The 23,467-nt window shown below is 34.2% G+C and overlaps 1 protein-coding gene across 1 annotated transcript in view; it reads left to right on the top strand.

The window, feature by feature from the left end:
* LOC142347999 (neurofibromin-like) overlaps positions 1 to 23,467 on the top strand; it is a 634,373-nt gene that overhangs the window by 434,241 nt on the left and 176,665 nt on the right. The window contains exons 13-17 of the mRNA XM_075399163.1: positions 3,121 to 3,198; positions 14,614 to 14,817; positions 15,287 to 15,337; positions 15,484 to 15,578; positions 19,856 to 20,030. Coding sequence (XP_075255278.1) covers positions 3,121 to 3,198; positions 14,614 to 14,817; positions 15,287 to 15,337; positions 15,484 to 15,578; positions 19,856 to 20,030 — 603 coding nt within the window. The remainder of the gene's footprint in view (positions 1 to 3,120; positions 3,199 to 14,613; positions 14,818 to 15,286; positions 15,338 to 15,483; positions 15,579 to 19,855; positions 20,031 to 23,467) is intronic.

The raw sequence follows: 23,467 nt of genomic DNA, 5'->3' as shown, positions 1-23,467 counted from the left end.
TATAGCCCCCTCCCCCTCCTTCCATTATGTTATGTGCCCCTCGGTTACAGAGGGTATTACATATTCCATTACTGATATATTTCGTTTCTATAGCACGTGTGCTGGTTGGTTGAAAACGGGGGCACAAACGGAAAAGATCCTATTGCTTACCCACTTGATATTTCTTATTCTTAGTGACCAAATCTAAGAATTTTTTTCTAGCTTTGCTGGTCAAATGAAAAAATTAATTTTTCAATTGCGCTCAGGCAACTGTTGATGTAGGCAGCTGAACCAATTTTATTTTGTTTCGGGCGATTTTCTCGTTTTTTTAAAAGAATTTTTGCGGTGTCGGTATCTCTCTAATTAAGAGGAAGCCAGTTTGAAAAGCATTTTGGTTTTGAATGTCCCATGTAGCCATTTAATTGCGTGATGCTCGGCGTATTGACCGCATGTGAAAATTGCATTCATCAATCCTTATAGGATATAAATAGATAATTAGTAACTACAACAGTAATTATTTTTGAATGCTTTTATGGAGTTAAATAAAAGCATTCATTGTTTCAAATTTTTGGCCCCGCTTGGTCCTTATAGCAGAAATTGTTCTTGTCTAATCGTACTAGTCTTAGTTATATAATTTAATTCACTTCGGTTCGTTCGATAGATTTTCTGATAAATTTTGCTCGAAAAAACTGCTCTTATATTAAAATTTAAAACAGCTCAACTTTCGTGGGCGCCCTCATTTACAGCTTTTTAATGCTATTCAAGTAAATCAATAATGTTCGGGTTCAGCAATTAGTTTTTAGCTTTGAGGTAGAAACCATATTTTAAATCATGAAAAGAAGTATTTCGCTAGCCGTTTCGTCGAGGCTTCTGTTTGGAACAAATGCCCGTGATTGGATTTGTTTTCGACGACTTCAATTCTGCATATGCGTTCTTCATTCCAATCGTCCTAACATGTCTCATTTTGTACACAATGACAATCAAAGAACTTATTCAACGGAAATCAAATAATCGTAGAAACCGTGTCCTGACAATATTGTTTGTCGTTCTGTGGGCAACATGGATTTCTCTTGTTCTGCCTGATCTTATCTGCAGAATGCTCTTCAACCGCTATTACGAACCGGATGTTGCCATTTCTAATCCGTCAGATGACTACAAATCGATTGTGAAGGGCGTTATTATAATAGCTGGAGTTCAGACTCTAAGACAGTCTTATGGATTGATTAATACTATCATAACTATTTTGGCACTACGTCCACTGTATTCGCCATTCACTAATTTTGTCAAGAAAATCAAGCGAAAAGTCTGTCATGTGTTCTGAGGAGACGGATAACAGCTTATCACTATCATTCGCTTTTCCACTGATATCGTTAATTGTTCCCTGGACCTTAAAATATTTGATCAATTTAATTTATAATTCAGCCTGTTATGTTAATAAATTGCACTTAGGGTGAGCAATAGAAAAAGCAATGCTGCTCAGTACACAACATAATTTTATGCTTTCGACACTACCAGGATGATGTCAAACATCAATGGTTTGTTCGCAAGCATGTTGCAGAGAAGCTATGCAATTGTTCAAGTTTGTTCCTGATAGGACCAAAATTGAAATTGCCTCTTTTCAATGCTCATGATAAGTATATAAATAAGAATAAAATCTTCCAGAGCAAGAATTTTGCAATTTGCATCTTTTTTCCTGATTTTTTTACATTTGAGATTTTCAGGTCAACAGGCTTGAATTATACGTAGCATAATAAGGAAAAACCATAGCCGCCATTGGGGACGAGTTTATCTTTTTCCGACTAGCTGGTTACACAATTTTTGATTGTTATCTTCTGTCACAAAAAAAAATAAAAAGCATCGTTGCTGATGATCCTGAAAGAAAGCATTTAAATTAAATTAAATTGTATTTTAAATTAAATCACTTTCGAGTTTGTTCTTTTGTCAAAGGTAATTGATTAGTGATTTTTATTGTGCCTCCCTGTTAAAAATATTTTCTAGTTCAGTATTCTAAATTATTGAAGCTTTCCTTGATTTTGTTTTTTTCGTTGAACTAAAAAACTGATCAACAACATAAACAATTGAAGTTATTAAATTGGGGTGTACGATATTAGGCGAAAGCTGGATTAGGCAAAAGAAATTTTGGCGTCATTGGTGAATATTTTAAGCGAAGATTTTGTGGAAATTAGGTGCACACCATTTGAAAGCAAAAATCCGCCTGACAATATAAAGGTTCTTAACATATGTCTCTTCATGCAAAAGTGGTAAAAACCTACGTCTAAAGTTTACAAATTTTCAAACATTTTACATCATGCTATGTCCGCCTACTTCATTCGCTGGTGCTCAATTCCAAATCAATTCTAAAATTACGGTAAGAAATAATGAATAGAAAATTTGTTGAAGTAATGTAATGATTGCTTTAATCTAATTTTTATAGAACTGTTGTAGAACTATTAATAATGAGAAAAACTGCCACTTTAATAAAAAAAGAATCTATTGATGTGTTGCATAAAATAAGTTTAAAAAAAACTATTTCAAGTTAGCACAGAGAGATAACGTGAATGTTCTGAAAACTAAATGAAAAACTATTTTCGACAGTATCTTTTAAATTTCTACTTCATTTTGTAACGTTTTTTTGTGTGAAAACTAATGCTAGGGACACTTGACTACTTCGTGTTGTCGAATGAACTTTGAAGTGTCCCTTCAGGTGCTCTAATTGGTAAGTTTTTGCCTAATTTCGAAGAAAAAACTTTTGCCTAATCGAGAGCGCGCCTAATATACCATCCCCCATTTTTATTCAATTAAGCTCAAAATATTTGATTTTTAATGGTTTTTAGCAGTGAAAACAAGAAGTGGGAAACTATAGCTATCGATTATTTTAACAAAAAAATAATTTGTTGAAGTTCTTTGGAAAGGCGATTCGCTTAAAATAGCTGAAGAACTTATCTGTTGATCATCTTGAAAAAGTTTCTAATTGTATACTATGTTTTTCTAGAGGAAGTAAACCAAGATTTAGAAGATTATCGTGTCTTATCGCAATTTTCAGTTTTATTCCTTATGTCAATTTGATCATGGCCTTGATATTTTCATTTCAAATGGACAAGAATGAAGTTTACTATGATAATTTGAATGCTGTATTTACAGGTGTGCAATCTGGTGTTTGGACTTACAGCTCTCGTTACTCAAGTACAGTTACCCGACCTTGCCCAAGAAAGCATGAAGGTAAGTTCATTACATTCTTTGTAATTTCTATTATGTCAACTTAGTGTTGTCAAACTATTTGGCATTTGTTGTTTAAGTTGATTCCAAACTGTTACTGTTATTATTGAATTGCGCCAAATTGTCACGTTTTTGTGTAAAATCTTATTCTGTGGTAATGTAGTTGTCTCGTGGTGAATGATAGTTGACTGTAGGAGGCCAAAATAAATTCATTAGAGGTATATGTGGCTCCTGTTGCTAAGTACATAGCAAACAAAAGATTTTCGTTGCCCGGTCATTTGATGAGATCGAAGGAAGACGTCATTGTATGAAGTTTACAGTATTACCTCTTGCATCTTGTTTCAACATGACTACTCTAGAAACGAGACAAATGACTATTGAAATTTAGTGTGGTGCGACTCAAATCTCTTATTTAGTTAATCAATTTTGATGGAGTCGTGCAATGTATGTTCACTATATTCATGTTTCCTACCCCATAATTAATGTCGATGTGTTATCCCTGAATGTTGTTGGCCTGAATAGATTAAGTTCGTGCATGGCTTTTGTGTGGGCAGAGTAGCGAAAGCATGACCCATACAGACCATAGCATGGCTTTCACTATATGGCATGAAACACCATAGGCTGGGTGGGGGTGCAAAGATTGTTAAATGTTCTGATCTGACCGTGGTTGCTTATTTACGGCTGCAATATAAGACTTAAGAACCTGAAGGAGTCGAAACATCTAATCTGAAACCACAATATAGTCTACCAGAGTTATAAAGTTCTGCGCATTTTTTGCAGACGTATATATCAGTACTTTGACTATTATACTGCTTTAATTGTTCCGACTCCTCTTGAGGGGGGAGGAACTATATACTCAAATGGGTTTCTTCAGACAATTTTGGACGATCGATATATTCATCGTAGAGTTGAGACTGGTATTATTAGAAAGCTTGTCCACCGTAGAATATGGAATTAAAAAGATTTTTTTTTCGTTCATTACAGGGAGTTATCGAGGTTTAAACTTTTGAGAAAATAGAGTGAATTATGTTGATTTTATTTACATTTTCCGGAATTTTAGCCAATTTTTGACTAAAATCTCGCCAATTTTGCTAAAGTTTGTTAATATTTTTTAAGAAAGTTTTTTTGATACTATTTTTAAAGACAAAAATATTCTCGGCTATTTCTATTTTTTTGTCTAAAATTCTGGCTAAATATTTCAAAATTCAGACTACATAAAAACAGCACGAAATAATTTACTTTAGTCCACTTTGATTAACTTTGCAGGAAGTACACACCCAAACACCACTAAGACAATTTTGTAGACTCAAAAGGGGCTATTTCTACTTCAACTTCCGTTGCGAGTGCTCCGTAATTAAAACTTTGCCGTTTTTTGCTAACTTTACTCGTTGATTATCAAAAATGCGGCATTTATTTTTCATTTTAACAAAATATCTATATCTATAACATTCGAAAAATTAAGTGTTCTTAATGGACAAACAGAATTACCAGTGCTAGTTTTGGACCAATCTTGGACTGCTACAATCCAAAAATAATTGTAAGCAGTCCGGCTTTTTTATAAAAAAATTCGATCTTTTTATTAAATAAATAATAGAACATTTCACATCAAAGCTCACTATTGATAAGTCCAGTTGACCTAATTAGCTCCAAATTATTGTGTCTAGTTTATTACTTGAAAGCTTATGGTCGTTTTGACTATTAAGAATATTTGATTTTTAAATAAATAATGGCTTACTGAACTTTGCCTTCATTTTCGCTTAATTTGGGCAACTTGTAGCTTAGTGTCAGCATTGAAAGAATGCTTCTTCTTTCTACTGCTTTTAAATTCAATCTTTATTGCGATTTTACGCCTTAATTTGTGGTCTTCTGGCTTTGATACTACTAGATTTCAAGTTTTTTATTTTCATGTATTTGGCGATTTGTCACGTTTTCTCGTTTTGTCTCCTTATCACGTTATTGACAGTTCATATATCACATTATTGGCGTTCAAAATAAGGCAAAATTGATGATATTGAAACCCTTAAGGATATAGACTCTGGTTTTAACGGCTTCGACAATACTTTCTCGAAGAATTTAATTCATTTTTTTAAACTTTCTCTTTAACTGTCGTTTTTACTTTAAGTCGTATGAAATTTCCTGTGCAAGTCGAATGAAATACCTGTGCAATTACCCACATTTAGTCGTATGAATTTTCCTGTCTTTTTAGTTGTATGAAATTTCCTGTGCAATGACCAGGTTTCATTGGCTTTTCATGGAAGAATAGATGGGCCGATATTCTGGTATTAGTAGATAGCTGATGGCTTTCATGACTTAGAAATTAATTGTTTTCCAAAATAAAAAAGAACAATTTTTAACTTCGAAATTCTGTTCCTTTTTGTCTGTTTGTTACCTAGTCCGTTAATTACAGACCAAATATGACAGTTTTGTTGTCATGGGAAGGTTTCAAAGGGATTATTATCACAAAATCTAATGTTTTTAAAGAATTAGTTATAACTTTACTGGCTTGGACACGGTTTTTTTTTACAAATAAAATCAAATTAATTTTTGGTTTTTGTCTTTTTTTACGTTCTTTTTGTATCCGTAAGATGTATTCTGGATCATTCCTGGTTTAAAATTTTTCCTTTAGAAGAATAAACGAACCTATTTAATTTTTTCAATTTGTAATTAATGGCTTTCATGTCTTTGGAAATAATTTTTTTTCCAAAAAAACAAATTTTACTTATTTTTGTATTTTTTCTATTTTGTCTACTTGTTACCTGGTTTCTTAAATGAGATGTTACTTAATACAGTATTGGTGTTTTAAGAAGGTGAAATGGAACATATTTTGTGGGCCAAAGTATGGCTTTACGGCTTCGAAAGCGTTTTCTGGCAAATTTTAACTGATTTTTTGTTTGTTGTCTATTTGTTGTTCTTTTTGTAACCACATAAAAATTTAATACCGACAGTTCTTAATTCCCATCTTTAGAAAGACTGGTAATCGTAAGCCTATGGGATATTTTAGTTGATTTCTAATGGTTTTCATTAATTTGAAATTAATTGTTTTTAAAAAAAATTATAAGCGAATTTTGAATTCTTTAATTTTTATTGTCTAATTGTTACGAAGCCTTATTATGGACTGATCCCATATCTGTTCTGGTGAATTACAAGTTATTTTGTTTAGTTTCAGTTTTATCTGACGCTATTTTGACTTTGTTTTTAAGTTTTGTTTTTTAAATTGGACAAATTTTTTAAAGTAATAAATGTTGTTGTTTGATTTTCCTGTTCGTCGTGACTCGCTTTCTTATTATTGGCATATCTCATCAATCTAATGCAGCATTTTTTTTACTCCACTGAGTTATTTGCTTTGGAGGCTATCTTTTCGTCCATACACCAATTTTTTTTTTGAAAATTACTTCGAAATTTTGGGTTTTTCTATTTGTTCCTCATTTGGTTGACAATTATGCCAAAATTGTGGATGAGCGGGGTCGGTACCTTATGTGCGATCGCACATTACCGAGCCTCCTTGTGTTAGTTTACGTTTCACTCACTTTTTGTTCGTGTGCTTATTTTCGTTAGAACTTAGTGTTGGCATACTGATACCCCTTTCTTACCTTTCGTAAACAATCTGTGTCGCCATAATAATGCACTCGAAATGATTGTGACGGGGAAATATGACTAATTGGCTTTTAAAAAATCTGTGCAAGTGCATCTAATTAGGACTGAACGAAGAACTTTGACTCTTCAGTTTGATTGTTTCACTGCCTTTGGTGGGAAAGAAAGAGGAGAGAGAGAGAGAGAGAGAGAGAGAGAGAGAGAGAGAGAGAGAGAGAGGTAATTTGTGAGGGCTGTTTCCTGATGCATGCTTTGTTTGTGGTTTTGCATTGCTTTAGTTTTAGGCTAGCTATCACTGCACGTGGTGTGTGAAGGGAACCGCTGTTTATTCACCATCATTTAATGTCTGTTCTTCACCTTATGTGAAACATTGACTGCAGCGGAACTGATGATGGTTTGTAGCTGCATGGAAAGTGATTAGGCAAAACAAGAAAGGAGCCATTAGCATCTTTCATTCAAGTACTCTAATGGGTTTTGCTGTGACTCTTTGTTGGCAATGTGGTAACATTAAAAAGAAAAGAATCATTAATTGGAAACGTCCGTAATGTATCTGGCGGTAAGTTCGCCGTTAAATGCGAATTTCTTTTGCATACATGTCAGAAGTTCAGTCCAGTACAATTGTATTCTGCTATTCTGCTCATCTGGTAAACTTTAGTGACTTTCTCTGGAAAAGTATGATCAGCTCTTGTTGCAAAACATTAGCACTTTAGCAGGTCTGGGTTTCTCAGAATAATGCAAGAAAAACTCTGGAGTTGTTCTGTCAGAGTGATTACGTCTCAATAAAACAGCAGTTTATTTATATTTTTTTAATATAAAGAAATTCAGCGGGGAAATTTAAAAGCCAGGAAAGTAATAGTAATAAATTTCAGACATGTCTATTTTATTTTATTTCTAAATACAAATCCGTTCGAAAAAAGGCTATTTTGCGAGAAAAAAAATCAGTTATCGTTATCTGTATAAAGAAAGTTATCATCACTTAGAGTTCTGTAGTAATAAAATTATGTGAGAATTTGCCTGTTCTTGAAAAATTATCCTGCTATTAAATCAGAACTTTGAAAACACTACTAACAACATAAACAACGTTTGATCAATTTGAGATCTAAATGCTTATTGAGCCAAAGCTCTGTCTAAAATGAGAAAATCACTTTGCAAAGATTTTAACAAATTGATCTTTCGAAAATTAAAAATATTTGGGTCCTTTGAACTAAAATCCGAGCAATCATTAGAGTTGCGTAAGATAAGCATAAAGATGCGCGGAACAATCCGTTTGAATTTTCGAAATTTATCCCGTTGATAATCAAGTAAATTCGAAATATGATTGTGTTAGAATTTTTTCGAATAGCTAGTTTTTTTTCTAATGCGTAGCTATAGCTGAAGACAATTAATCTCATCGCAGTTTTTAATAGCCGCCTCAGCTACTCAGCTGGCTATTATAGCGCTCCCATTTTTACAATTCAAAGAATTTGAATTGTATTGGAGCGCTGTCTTTTTTTAAAGATCTGTTCACACATTTTAATTATTTTCGAAGTCAAATTGGAGTAGTGATTTGGGTCTCGCCGAAAAAGGAAGTGGAGCGAAAAAGCATTTGGTTTTGAGGCATGAAATGTTTTTCACTCTAATTTTAAAGTAGAGTGCGAAAACGGTGTTTGAACAAAAATTCGTTTTCTCACTAGTGGTTTTTGTTCACATGCGGCAAATTCACTTTGATTTTTACTTTTTTCTCTATTTTTTGGATCTGATTTTAAAATGTTTTTCCTTATCCATTCATAGTTCACTTTTGAACCAAGTTTCCATCTCTCTCCAGTGGTTTTTTGTTCACATGCGGCATTTTGACATTAATTTTCTCTTTTTTTAAGGTTTTTTTAATCTGAGTTTTTAGTTTTCCCATTTCACTCATAGGTTCTGGGTCTAGTTTTTTGTTCAGTCAATGAAATTTCTTTGAATTATATGTCAAGACTTTTCCGATTTTACTTCGTCGAATAAAAGTTTTTTGCTTTACCTTCAGCATTACCTTCACCTTAGTTCACAGCTTGTTCAACATTTTGCGTAAAATCTTTGACTTCTCTAGGCTAGTTTCACTCTTCGCTCATTCTGCTAAAAGTGTTTTTAGACAGCAGTTGCTCAGGAAAGCAATTCAAAATGAATATAGTCAGTATTAATAAACGAAATTAGAAACGGGATAAACCCATAAAGCCCAGTTTAAATGCGCGTTACTCGAACTTGGTTCTTATAAGTCTAAGTTACCATCTCTAATGCTTATTGGTATTGATACTAGCCCCTCTGTCATCTTACTGTGAAACAAGAGTCTGTTCAACAACCGAATGACATCAAACTAATTTGCACTTTAAAATTGGTTTTCTACAAAAAACATTTTTTCATTTTCTCTTCTTTCAAACCAAATCGTGGTTATGGGAATCAACGGCGGCTATTTTGCAATCTGCGGTGTATGTTTATAATTCGAAAAATTGGAGTTGTATTTTCGCGCTTTTCTTGACTGGAAGAGACGTTATGGTGTTCTATTTTTGAGCGATTTGAAAAACCGGAAGTTAATGAGCGAATAAAGTGAAAAAAAGTTTGGTGAACAAATTCGATGACCGGGAAAAAGTTTTTTTTTGTTCATGATTTTTTAGAAACGGAGTGAGACACGTAGGTGTGAAAAGTATTTTACTTATAACTGAATTCAAACATTTGCTTGTTGACAGATTTTTGTTGCAAATTATATATTGATGCACTTTAATGATTGAATAAAGTGAAAAAAAGTTTGGTGAACAAATTCGATTACCGGGAAAAAGGGTTTTTTGTTCATGATTTTTTTAGAAATGGAATGAGACATTTAGGTGTGAAAAATATTTTACTTGTGACTGAATTCAAACATTTTCTTGTTGACTGATTTTTGTTTCAAATTATATATTGGCTCTTGGTTACCAAGGGATTTTTTTTTTGAATTTGACTAATTGTTGAGAAACCTTTTTAACGTTTCTCTCTATTTCCTATTTTTTTTTTCATTTTTTCCAAAGTTAGAGATGTTTAGGTGCTTATCTTGGTTTTTCCATTATTCTACGAGCAATTGCCTATTTTTTTTATTTTCCCTGCTTGTATTTTTCTACGTATTTTTTGAATTATCGTATTTTTTTTGGATTAATTTTTTAAATGAATTTTCCTTTTTATTTCAGTTGAGATTCTTATTTTCTGATAACTGATGCTTACTGCCACTAGAAAGTAGCTTATTGAAATGCAGTGGTTTTGAAGCTTATTGAAATGCAGAGTTTTATCATACCGCATGTTTGAGAGTGAGCGTATCACATGCTCGAGAAAAGTACCAATGGCCAAGCGAGCAAAATTTTTTGATCACGCGCTTTTTGGTGGAATTTCCTAAGTAGCCTTTTTGGGTATAGTGGTTTTTTAAAAACATACTAACAATTAAATCTACATTGGGTGACTTTCTGTCTGTCACAGTCATATATTAGACTTTTCGATGCAATCTTGAGCTATTTTTCGCGGTTTTGTAGTGTAGTTTTTACTGTATCGTGATATTTTTATTGATATTAGTTTGAGTTTGTTTTAGTTGTAGTAAATTAGCTAAATTTGGTCAATTTTTGCTTATCGCGTTTTTTGTGCCTTCAGAAGTTTTTGATGCTCGAGCTTTGTTTAGAGCTGTTTTTTCATAAAAGAGGCAAGATTTTCCTTAAAATAAATGAACCAGTTCTGCATTTTGTTTTTTGCTCATATTGTAATTATTTTTGCGGTGATTAGGTGTCCCATCGTGCTCAATGAACTGACAAACTCTTTCTTAAAGTTTTGGAGAACAATTATTAATACTGCAATTTTTAGAGTGTCATAAAGAAATTTTTTGTCTAAAAAATTTTAGTCATAAAAATTTTTTTTTGTCTGGTTCATTAATTTTCATTTTGCTCAGTCGTTCTGGTTTTTCGAAATGTATACTTACTTACGTTTTTTTTTCAATTGTACTCTTCCATCAATTATAGACTAGGGATATTTGAGAATTTGTTATAAAGAATGGTTTTGCAGAATTTATAAAAAATAATTTAAAGAATTAAAAGAATACTGTCGCTTTTGATTTTTCGTCCTCAAAAACGGGAGAAACACGTAGCGCCCAGTGGGCATTAAGTGCTCTTAGAGCTTTTCAGCTCAAACTGTATTGGAGACTTATACTTATGGTGTGAAGGGCGGAAGAGAGGTTGAAGACACCCCCACTGTTGACCCCCCCCCCACCTCGCTGTTGCTCCCCACCCCACTGTTGCCAACCCCCCTCCCTCGCCATCAGCCCCCACCCCAATGTTGCCAACCCCCCTCCCTCGCCATCAGCCCCCCCTCCCCGGTAACCCCCCCCCCCCCCCCCCCCATCGTGGCTACGTTCGAAAAACCGATCGCTAAAAACACGCAATTTTATACTAATTTGCACCATTTAAGCTTTTTGAAATTTCTTGTTATTTTTTGAGTCAGCCCTAGACGTCAAGGAACCTTCTCTAGGGTTTTATTATCGTTTACTGCATAGTTTCTAGTGGTGGTGGAATGGTTTCAACATTTTAACGTCACGAATTTTAGCATTTTTTTTTGTCAAAACGTGCAATTTTTTTCAATTTTTTGACAGTTATATTCCATTATTCAAGTTTTTGCATACCCAGTGGCCAGAAAACCTCCCTAAGGCTCTATTATTAAGTCACTGAAAATTTTTTATCGGCCTTGGAATAGTTTTAAACTTTAAGTATCACAAATTTTAACAATTTTTCGAAAAAATTTTTTTTTTAGTTTTTCAAAATTTTTGTCGGTTTTTTTTAAGGTTTCTCCAGCCTCAAGAGCCGAGAAACCTCCTCTAATGTTTGAAAATAGGTTACTGTATAGTTTCTAAATGTAATGGAATGTTTTTCAAGATTTCAACACCACGAGTTTTATTATTTTTTTTTTACAAAACTTGAATTTTTTTCGACATTTTTTCTCATTCAGGTTTTTCCAGCCTTAAAGAAAATCTCCGCTAGGGTTTGATAATAAATTACTGGAAATTTTTTTGCCCCGGATTAGTTTTGAACTTTTATCACAAATTTTAGCAGTTTTTTTTTGCAACTTCAGCAGTTTTTTTTGTCAATTTTAGGTTTCTCCAGCCTCAAGAGCCACATAGCGTCCTTTAGGGTTTGATTACAGGTTACTGCGTAGCTTCTACATGTAATGGAATGTTTTTCAAGACTTTAATATCAGCAATTTTTAAAAACTCTTGCAATTTTTTTTGAATCTTTTTGAATTTGTCTTTTTTCGAGCACCAGGGTCCTAGGGACCTCCAAAGTTTAATGATAAGCTGTCGCATAGTTTCTAGAGTTATTGATATGGTTATCATTTTTTTAATGACTCCAGCTTTTGCAATTTTTCGATAAAATTTAATTTTTTTACTTTCCGAAAATAAAGCTTGAAATAGGTATACTGGATAGTCTCCTGAGACAGTGATCTTTACTGGCCAACGAAGTTTTTCAAGTCTTGCAGAGGGGTTACGTGACATAACTCCAGAGACAAAAGATAGATTTGAAAATTTTTACTGCGAAATCTGGAAGCTTTTTTAAGTTTTGCAATATTTTGCAAATTTTCAAAATATCCGTTTTTATTTGATTTATTTGTTAACAAGGCTAGAAAACTAAAGTTGACGAGACGAAACAAGCTGAAGCTAGCCTCACTAAACCGTAGCTAGCTACTGAGCTACTGACGAAGCCAACCGCTCGCCGGTGGTTTGAGAGCATTTTGTGCGACCTTATTCGTTTATGTTTATAGTTTTAAACAAAATTTCAGATTGTGGCGGAATTAGATAGTGGTTTTTGGTTCATACCGTTGAACAGATTCGTGCGGCCAGTTCAAGCAGTTTTTTGTTTTGCTGTCTTTTTTTACCTTAAAGTTGTGAGTTTCCTCTAGTAATAATTGTAGGATTGGTTTGATAGTGTTCTGATATTTAATAGTCACCGTCAGCCTCTCAACGGCTATTATTTAGGCGCTCTCCTTTGTTAAATCGCTTTACTTTTGATCACATTTTTCGTTTTACATAAGTCACGATTTTCGCGTTTGACTTCTGACTTACTTCACTCACAGTCTCAACTGACTGGATTTTAAATTCTTTCACTCATTGAGTTAAGCAATGTGGTGAATACTGTCAAAATCATAAGATCAAAATCAAAAGAGACTAGTTGAACCGATAAAGCCCGGTCATTAAGTCATTGAGATTTAGGTTATGAAATTTCTTTTAGATCGTTAGCTAGCTGACATTGGTATCAAGCTCATTAGCTTTCAGTTTAGAAGCTGAATTAAGTATAGTATTAGAATCCAACTGGAACTACACGCCAAATTATAACACTTTTTGACACTGAAAAAATCGAAAAAGTCGTTCTTTTTATCTTTTTTTTTCTGTTTCAATCCCGATGTGCATCAAGCGCATCAACGGCGGCTATTTTCCGGCAACCTGCTGGCTATGTTTATAGGTGGTTACTATTACTTTTCACTAGTTTGAAGTTATTTCGACTTCTTTGCGGGTTTTTAAGCTATTTGGCAATTTTTTGTTTATTGATTGGTTTTATTCCCTTGATTGGGAATTAGAGTGCGCGTTTTTTCTCAGGATTTTTTAATTTACCAATTGATTGCAGTTATATGGTATAAAAGGTTTTTGTTGAGCAATATGACAGCAAATTTGAGAAATTTTGCAGCTGTTTTTACCAGTTTCTTGCAATTTTTCAGTTTTTCTTCAAAACTAGAGACGCTTGTCAGCCTATTATGGCTTTTTATTTTGAGAGCATCTCAAGGTTTTTCATTGCATAAAATAAATGTTTTTCATTTGCACTTTTATATCATAGAGTAGTCAATTTTTCTGGTTTTAAATTCTGTGGAGTAACTGCTAATTTTACAATAATTTTTTTATAATTTTGTTGAGTTTATAGGTGGTTTTATTAGGTATCAGTCAATCGAAAGGGTAGTTTTCTTGATAGAATTGACTTTCCGGGTATTTTTGGGACTCTTTCGGCTCTGTTTTTTTAAGTCGCCGAATATTAGTTTGTTTTGCTTTAATTTAGCTCATAGCTTGTTGACATATTGCGTGAAATCCTCTCTAGGCTAGATAGAAACTGGATGAACCCATGGAGAACAATTTGTATGCCCGCTACTTGAACTTTGTTCTTATAATTATTGGTTACCATCTCTAATGCGTTTTGGCCTTGATAGAAGCCCTTTTATGTCTCATTATAAAATGTTTAACTACAAAGGAAATCAAATTTTTTCGCACTTCAAAAATGTTTTTTTTTTGTACAAGATTTTTTTTTAATTTTCTGTTCTTTCAATCCTAAATGAGGTTATGGGAATTAGTGGTGGCTGTTTGCAGCAATATGCCGGATATGTTTTATAATCGATCATTATCCCTTCCCCCGTTCCCCTTTCCTCAGATTTTTCATTTTCGGGTTTTCCTTCAACTTTTTTTTCTGTTCCACTTCTACGATTTGATTGAAAATGATAGATTTCGGTAAAAAGTTTTAACTTACTCGTATGAGCTTTGAAACGATGTTAAAAATTTGACGACAGCCATTTTTTGTCGCTGAGAAATAATGAGCTGTTTTGACAGCCATTGGATACATTTTATACATATTTTTTCGATAAGATTTGTACTGGAAGCATCTTCTCATCAAGCAAACAATAAAATAAAGGGACTTTGACTTTGTAAAATACAGCATCAAAAATTCGTTCTCAAAAATTTTGAGTACACCATGAGTCTTTCTTTGATGAAAGAATCTATCTTTCGCATCATAATGATGAAACTTAATTTTAAGTTGGGAGGTTTATCTGATCCAGGCGTTGCTGTGCTTGCACCAAGAGGACTACATTTCCCTTTGGAACCCAATGGCACCATTGCAGACATTCCTTGATATCAACAGTGACGTCATAGTGAGAGTGTGCCACAAGTTGCTGGAAAGCCACTATTGCTCGTGTCTGGACACTTTGAAGTGGTTATCGCAGTTGTTGCAGTATCGACACTCGTTCATCTACAAAAATAAGGTAAGTATGATCTCAACCAATCAAGCATATACGTAGAAAATTTGTATATTGTCTGTGGCAGCGACCGTAGAACGAAGTTCAACAACAACCGTCGGGACATTCGAAGGCATTATAGTCAAGGGAATGTATATTTTGCATAGTCAGTGTCTTCGCCCAGACACCTGAAAAAGTGTATAAAGAATGAATTTGGATAGGAAACGAGGATAGAAACTTAGTTAGGAAAACAGCTCTTAAAAACTCTTTCGGTCCGGCTTCTTCAATTGCTTACAGTCCTTTGAAAGACCATCATTAACTAGGTCAATATTGATCATTTTGATTGAGCCTAATCACTTTGATGTAAGTAGTCATGATAAGAGAAACAGACTCTCCTGTGCATACTATTTTAATACTTTAGTTCTTCAGAAATCAAATATATGGATTTTAAATGAAGTAATTTAAGGTGTAATTGGGAGATTGTTTGTGGTTTCAGGATTCGGCGAGCTCTCTGACATCACACTTCAACACTCTTCACAATCTAGAGGTAATTGACAAAATTTATTTGTTAGTTAGGAATCTGTGCTCTACAATCAGTTTCTAATTTTACGGAAATTTAATTCTACTCTAGATCTGTCATGTTCATGAAAAGGTGATTCTTGTTTGTTTCCTATATAGCAGTTGTTTTCTTAGATGGTGTATCTCAGCTATATTTGGTGCGCTGACATCGAGTCAGTGCTGGCAGCTCTCTCAGGATTCTCAAACTTGATTGCAGAAACCGAAATGAGGTGAGAAATTATGTACGGAAAGCATTTAGTTTTATAAGAGTTGAAATCGTATTACGCTCAACTTCAATCTACAATGACGCAGTTCTTTTGAAGCAAGGGAAATGAACCCAGTACACAGTTGATCGCTGAAAGCGCATTACTGTCAACATTAGCAATGTTCATTCTTTTTCATCGTGAGATCTGTTGATTGTACCACCTGGTGTCAATGATATCAGACGTCGTTACTGTTCTCGTTAATTGCTCTCGAGGAAAGTTTGAAGCAATTATTGTGAACAGGTAGGTGTATTTTTCTGGGAAATTTTTGCTTTACAGTTTTGATTAATAGCCGGCGTCAGCATCTCAACGGCTATTATTTAGGCGCTTTTTTAAAATTCGCTTTGCCTTTTGATCACGTTTTTTGTTTTACATAAGTCACGATTTTCACGTTTGATTTCTGATTTACTTAACTCACTGTTTCAATGGATTTTAATTGCTTTTACTCATTGAGTTAAGCAATGTCGTGAATACTGTCAAAGTCAAAAGATCAAAATCAAAAGAGATGGGATGAACCGATAAAGCCCGGTCATTAAGTCATTGAGATTTAAGTTATGAAATTTCTTTTAGATCGTTAGCTAGCTGACATTGGTATCAAGCTCATTAGCTTTCAGTTTAGAAGCTGAATTAAGTATTGTATTAGAATCCAACTGCAACTACACGCCAAATTATTACACTTTTTGACAATGAAAAAAAATCGAAAAAGTTTTTTTTCTTTTTTTTTCTCTTTCAATCCCGATGTGCATCAAGCGCGTCAACGGCGGCTAATTTCCGGCAACCTGCTGGCTCTGCTTATAGGTGATTAATATTACTTTTCACTAGTTTGAAGTTATTTCGACTTCTTTGCGGGTTTTTAAGCTATTTGGCAATTTTTTGTTTATTGATTGGTTTTATTCCCTTGATTGGGAATTAGAGTGCTCATTTTTTCTCAGGATTTTTTAATTTACCAATTGATTACAATTTTATGGTATAAAAGGTTTTTGTTGAGCAATATGACAGTAAATTTGAGAAATTTCGGAGCTGTTTTTACCAGTTTCTTGCGATTTTTCGATTTTTCTTGAAAACTGGACGCTTGTCAGCCTATTATGGCTTTTTATTGTGAGAGCATCTCAAAGTTTTTCATTGCAAAAAATAAAAGTTTTCATTTCAACTTTTTTTTCATGGAGTAGTAAGTTTTTAGCCGTTTTTCTTCGATTTGGCTCACTTTTTTTTACATTTAATTTGGCTTTTTTGTCAAAATTGTTTTTGATCGATGCTGCATTAATATACACAGTATACATTAATGTATAACGTTAATTGATACCACATAGTATTGCAGAGCCTAATAATACTTTTCAAGTGTAAAAAAGAGGTAATTGATATGTCACGATTTTCACATTTGACTGACATAATTCACACACTGTTTCAACTGAATGGATTCTAAATTCTTTCCCGCATTGAATTACGCAATGTAGTGAATACGGTCGATGTTAAAAGAGCAAAATCAAAGGAGACGGTATAAACCGATAAGGCGTGGTCATTAAGTCATTGAGAATTAGGTTATCAAAGTTCATTAGTGCTTGCTAGCTGACATTGGTATTAAGCTTATTACCTTTCAGTTTAGAAGCTGAATTAAGTATAGTTTTAGAATTAAACTGAAACCACGCCAAATTAGGATACTTTTTGACTCTAAAAAAGAAAAATTAGGTTAGGTTGTTTCTTCTTTTTTTTCTGTTTCAATCCCGATATGCATGAAGAGCGTTAACGGCGGCTATTTTCCGGCAATCGGCTATGTTTGAGTTGTGTGACTTTCTGTCTCGGAGTTGTCTTGGAATTAACTAATAAAGCCCGATGGCGCTAAGTTTCTGACCAGCTCTTCTAGAGAGGAAATGGGATATTGGGCGAAAAATGGATTGGGCTAAGTCCATTTTTTTAGCCATGAAGACAAAACCAATTAATACTATAGACGCTTTTTCAAAATCCAATTGAAGTCAATTGAATGCTCCTAAAATATATAATTGTTTATAACTGCAAGCTGAGCGGAGCTATATTGCGGTGATCTTGTTTTTTACAATTTTGAGTTGTATTGGGGTGCTGTCTTTTTTTGAGTTCTGTGCAAACATCTTATTTTTGAAGTCAAACTGGAGAAGTAATTTTGGTCACGCCGAAACAGGAAGTGGAGCAAAAAAGCGAGTTATTTTTGGGTCGTAAAATTTTTGCACCCTATATTTTAAGAAGTGTGAGAAAACTGTGTTTGAAAAAAAAATTCGCTTTCTCGCTAATGATTTTTTGTTCACATGCGGTAATTTCATTTTGATTTTTACTTTTTTTCGATTTTTTGGATCGGATTTTTTAATGATTTTCCTAGCCATTCATAGTTCATTCTTGGCCTAGTTTTTTGTTTGAAACAAATTTCTCTTTCTTGTTAGTGGTTTTTTTGTTCATATGCGGCATGTTGACATTTGTTTTCATTTTTTTTTAAATTTTTTTTATCTGATTTTTTTAGATCTGAAATGGTATTCCCCATTCACTCAGTCCATCGATGCCCAGTTTTTGTTTAGTCATTGAAAATTCTTTGAAATTTGAATGGTACATCAGCACTTATCCTGTTATGTCTTTTTTTAATATCTGTTCACACATTTTCTCGATTTTTGAAGTAAAATTGGATCAGTGATTTTGGTCTCGCCGAAACAGGAATTGGAGCTAAAAAGCGAGTGATTTTGCAGTGTGCAATTTTATGCTCTGATTTTAAACGGTGTAGAGTGAGAAAACGGTGTTTGAATAAAAATTAGCATTCTCGCTGGTGGTTTTTTGTTCACATGCGACAATTTTACTTTGATTTTTTACGGTTTTTCAATTTTTTGGATAAGATTTTTCTAAATGGTTTTCCTAATCCATTCATTGTTCTTTTTTGGCCTAGTTTTTTGTTTGAACCAAATTTCCATTTCTCGCCAGTGGTTTTTTGTTCTCATGCGACATTTTGACATTAGTTCTCTTTTTTAAAGTTTTTGATCTGATTTTTTTTGGAAGGTTTTCCCATTTCACTCATAGTCCCTTCTAGGACTAGTCTTTTGTTTAGTCGATGAAAATTCTTTCAGTTTTATGCCAGGACGTGTCCTGCTGTGTTTTTTGTTTCGTCGTCTGACGCTATTTTGGTTCTACATTTGTTCACACAGAAAAGCTGAAAAAGCAAATTTTCTGAATGACTTCACACTAACGGCATCTGGGCGCGTAACGCCATTTCCCACCTTTTTTGCTACCGTTTTTAGCTCATTTGCGTGATAAGATTTTCATCATACGTGACTAACCTATCTCCATAAAATGACTTTTGCACTTCAAAACTTGAGTTTAATTTGAATTGGTTTTAAGGTCGAGAAAACTCATATTTGTAATATAGGTCCCTAATGAAAAGGCTTCTGTGCGATGATTTTAAACAAACTTTATTAACTTGTCGCTGCTTTTTACATAGCCTTTTGAGCGGCGTCGATAGCTTTTCCAACTTATATCTGTATCTGTTTCTATCTCTATCATACGACACGCAAGTCTATTCTTTTGCAGCTATTTCGGCAATCTGCCGGCTATGTTAACATTTTTTGAGCCTCTATAATTCACTCCTACTTATCTGAATTACAGTACCCCAACCTGTCTGCCCCACCCCACCTACACCTTCCCTCCCCCTCCCTTTCGCTTGACCGTTTTTTGACTTTTCGAGTGATTTTTAGGCCCTTGACTTTCTGCGTTTTGCGTCATCTAAAGTTCTCTCTCATTCACATTTTTAAGTGGCTGAACGCAATTGATAAACTCCAAGTGACAAGTGCGCTGAAACTGGTGCCATTTTTCAGTTTATGATTTATATTGGTATATATTAACCTCTAATGAGGTTATTTGAAGTCCCCTAGTTAATTTCTTAGTCCTCTTCGGGCTCCCCTCTCCCCCTATTAAAGCAGGCTGCAATTCTTCCGGCTTTAGTCGGTAATATTTTTAAGAATTTATAGCGCCCAGTGGATTGTGAAAGACCGTATATGAGTGCTTTAACTAGCTTTCGGCACAGTTCCACGAAAAGCTTTTTACAAATTTTTGTCTAATGGCAAAAATTGGCTTCGCCCAATCGAGTTTTCGCCTGATATCCTATGCCCCTCTTAGAGATTTATTGAGCTCTTAGATTACGGTTCAGCTGAGCTGCTTAGGCAAAGTTTCATGGTTTGAAAGGCTATTTCCTGCAATTTTTCGGAGGGGAGATGGTTAATTTTTCAAAATACTTTAAGGTGCATAATCGAAGAGGAACCTTCACTGATGCCAGTTCTGCTTCCTAACCGGAGTATCTATGAGGAGCTAACCAAGATCGGATCACAGGGCGTCCTGCAGACTAGGCTAGTGTTGCAAAAGAAGATCTGGGCGCTACTCAAACGCATCGAAGTTTCCACTCACGCCAATGTTCAGGTGAGCATTTAGTTGAGTGGGGAATAATACGCGTCTAAGCTATTGAGCCCTTTATTATTATGGTCACGAGTTTTTTTTTGCAAACTGAAGAGAAATTCTGATGTGATAATGGCCGCGAAGCGATGGCTGAGGCAATTATTGAAATTTATAAATCATAAGGGAAATAAATATTTTTTTCAGTGATTACTATACATTTTTATAGAGGAAAACTTTTTTCATTCAAACTGAGAAAAAAATGAAATTAGCAATAAAATATACACAAGAAAAGCAAATAGACACTAGTAGGAAGAAACCTGTACATTTGTTAGGCTTCCACAAGTTTAAGTGAAGCAGTACATAAGTTGTGCGAGATTATCATGTAGAAAAAAATTGTTCAAAATTTTGTGCTCGAACCTCTTCAGTTGCAGTATGTTGCAACTGTTAACTTTTGTATTAAAATTTGAGTCAGGCTTCACAAAAACGGTCAACAATTTTCGGAACTATTTTCTAAACTGTTTTCGGGGACGAACCACTTTACGGGAATTGATTTGCTCATCTTTCTTTATGCTTAGAGTAAAAAGTTCCGTTTGGGAAAGTTTTTTATGCATTTTGTTTAATAGCCGACGGCAGCCTCTCAAACGGCTATTAATTAGGCGCTCTCTTTTTAACGACTCGAAGAGAGGAGTATTGGTTTTCTTCAGGATTTTTCTTACCGGAAGTACTATTTGTTCAGACGCTGTTTTGACCTAAAAGCGAAAGTGAGTAAAAATGCTGTCTGAACTAATTTTTTTGAAGCGCGAAGAGTTTTTTGCTCATGCGCTGCGTTTAGTGAATAACTTTTTGACTTGGAAAAGTATTTTTGACAGAAGGTGACATATAGATAACCGTTTTTTCGTCTAAGTGGCTCAGTTTTTTGCTTTTGTTTTTTGTAGAAATAATTTTTATTCGATGCTATTTTGAAATATGGCAACATCTCTTTGATAATTCATATACTCGCTGCCTCTTTCTATCGCGATGTTATTTTGTTTTACAAAATTGTACACATGCTAATCCGATTTTGGTAGTTTTATCTAATTTTTCTGTTTTTATTTTGGTTTTAATTACTAGAAATAGTCTATTTGTGCAACATCTGGGATTTTATTTTCGGTTCATTAAAAATTCAATCACTTTTTGGCTTTAAATTTTTGAAATGCAGTCAGACTTTTTTTCATAATAGCAGTCTAGTTTGGTATTGTTTTTAAACGATTTTTTGCCTTTGAATATTATTCTGTTGCTTATGTCTTTTCTATGATTAATTTAATTTTTGAATTAATTTGAAATCATTTTGTCTAGCTTATATAAAACAAGGAAGAAGTATGCGTTATTTTTGTGTAAATTGTAGTGATTAGGGTTCTAAATGTAGTAGTTTTCTCAGACATAAATTTGAGCCGTCTTTTTTTGAAAGATTTAAGTTAATTTCTAGACTAGAATAATGGCTTGTTTGAGGACAATTGATGGCTCTCTTTTTGAGCCTATCATTATGTTGACCATCCTAAGTATATTGAACTTTTTTTTACTTTACCAAACATTTTCAATATAAAAATTTTCTGCATTTTGTTTCCCTTGGTGACAGCGGTTTAAATTTCTCCAATATTTAGGTCAGACCCGGGGAGGTAATAAGAAAGGTAATGGCTTCGGCTGCAATTACGGTTTTGTGAAGGTTTGACGCTTCGAGTCACTCCATGGAACTCCGGCTATGTTTTTATAAATTTGCTTTACCTTTTGATCACGTTTTTCGTTTGACATAAGTCACGACTTTCACATTTGACTTCTGACTTATCTCACTCACTGTTTCAACTGAATGGTTTTTAAATCCAATCACTCAATGAATTACGCAAGATAGTGAATACAGTCAAGGTCAAAGAGCAAAATTAAAAGACAAGATAAACCGATAAAGCCCGGTCATTGAGAATTAGGTTCTCAAAGTTCATTAGTGTTTGCTAGCTGACATTGGTATTAAACTTTTTAGCTTTCAGTGTAGAAGCTGAAATAGGTATAGTTTTGGAATCCAAATGAAACTGCACGCTGAATTAGAACACTTTTTGACACTGAAAAAATAGAAAATTCGGTCAATTTATCACTTATTTCCTTTTTCTGGTTCAATCCCGATCTGCATCAAGCGCGTCAACGGCGGCTATTTTCCGCCGGCTATGTTGCCGACAATTTGAAAAATTCGTATAGATGATGTCATTCAGAATTGATTTCGTTTTTCTCGGATGTGGTAAACTTAACTGTATTTTTGTTTGAAAAGAAAAACTGACAATCCTTTCAATTTTAGAATCTGTTTTCTGCATCATGGCCTTAGCAGCTCTGACGTAAGATCAGAAGTCCTTATTAAAAGCCGCCTCAGGTTCTCAGCCGGCTATTATAGCGCTCCTATTTTTTTACTTCGTCGAATAAGAATTTTTCGCTTTATCTTAGTTCACAACTTGTTCAACATTTTGCCTGAAATCGCTTTGACTTCTCTAGGCTGGTTCCACTTTTCTCTCATTCTGCTGAAAGCGTTTTTAGACAGCAGTTGCTCAGCAAAGCAGTTTAAAATGAACTGAGTCAGTATCAAAAAATTGAAATCAGAAATAGAAACGGGATAAACCCATAGAGCCCAGTTTTAGATGCCCGTTTCTCCAACTTGGTTCCTATAAGTCCTAATTACCATCTCTAATGCTTAATGGTATTGATACTAGCTGTTGTATTGTCTCACTATGAAACAAGAGTATTTTCACCTACAAAATGACATCAAAATAGTTCGCACTTTAAAATTGTTTGTACAAAAATCCTTTTTTTCACTAGTTTTTTCTTTTTTGTATCCCAATCTTGGTTATGGGAATCAACGGCGGCTGGAAAGCTGATTATTGTTTTGGACTCCAAAAAGACTTTTTGCGTGCGTGACGTCCTTTGCAAATTGTTTCAAAGTTTATCTTACTGTTCTAAGAACTATGATACTGCTTGCTTAAAAATATCAGAGGTTTTTTTGAGTTATTCCCGTTTTCTATGTTTAATTGCTCTCAAACGAAGTTTATAGCAATTATATTAGTCCTGTTGTTTTTTTTCTTTATATGCGATTTTTAGTTTGCTCGATTTCTTGTCTGACCCAATTGACTTTCCGTCCTCAAAAACAAGATAAACAGGTAGCGCCCAGCGGGCATTAAGTGCTCATAGAGCCTTTCAGCTCACTTGTCTAGTATGCGATTCGCGATTCCCAGAAACTGTTTTGGAGACTTATATTTATTGTCTGAAGGGTGCTTTTGAAGGTTGCCCCCCATGCATCCCCCCGCTGCGCTCACCTCTCACCCCTTAAACTAAGTTAAATCTAGCCTCACTAAACTATAGCTAGTTACTGACAAAGCCAACCGCTCGCCGGTTGTTTGAGAGAAGTTCCACCGACGTTAGTAGGCTCTGTTTTTCGTGTCGTTCTCGAC

The sequence above is a fragment of the Convolutriloba macropyga genome, chromosome 10, assembly GCF_964194025.1.
Source record: "Convolutriloba macropyga chromosome 10, txConMacr16.3, whole genome shotgun sequence".
NCBI lineage: Eukaryota > Metazoa > Xenacoelomorpha > Acoela > Convolutidae > Convolutriloba > Convolutriloba macropyga.
This window is presented reverse-complemented; position numbering and strand designations above follow the sequence as displayed.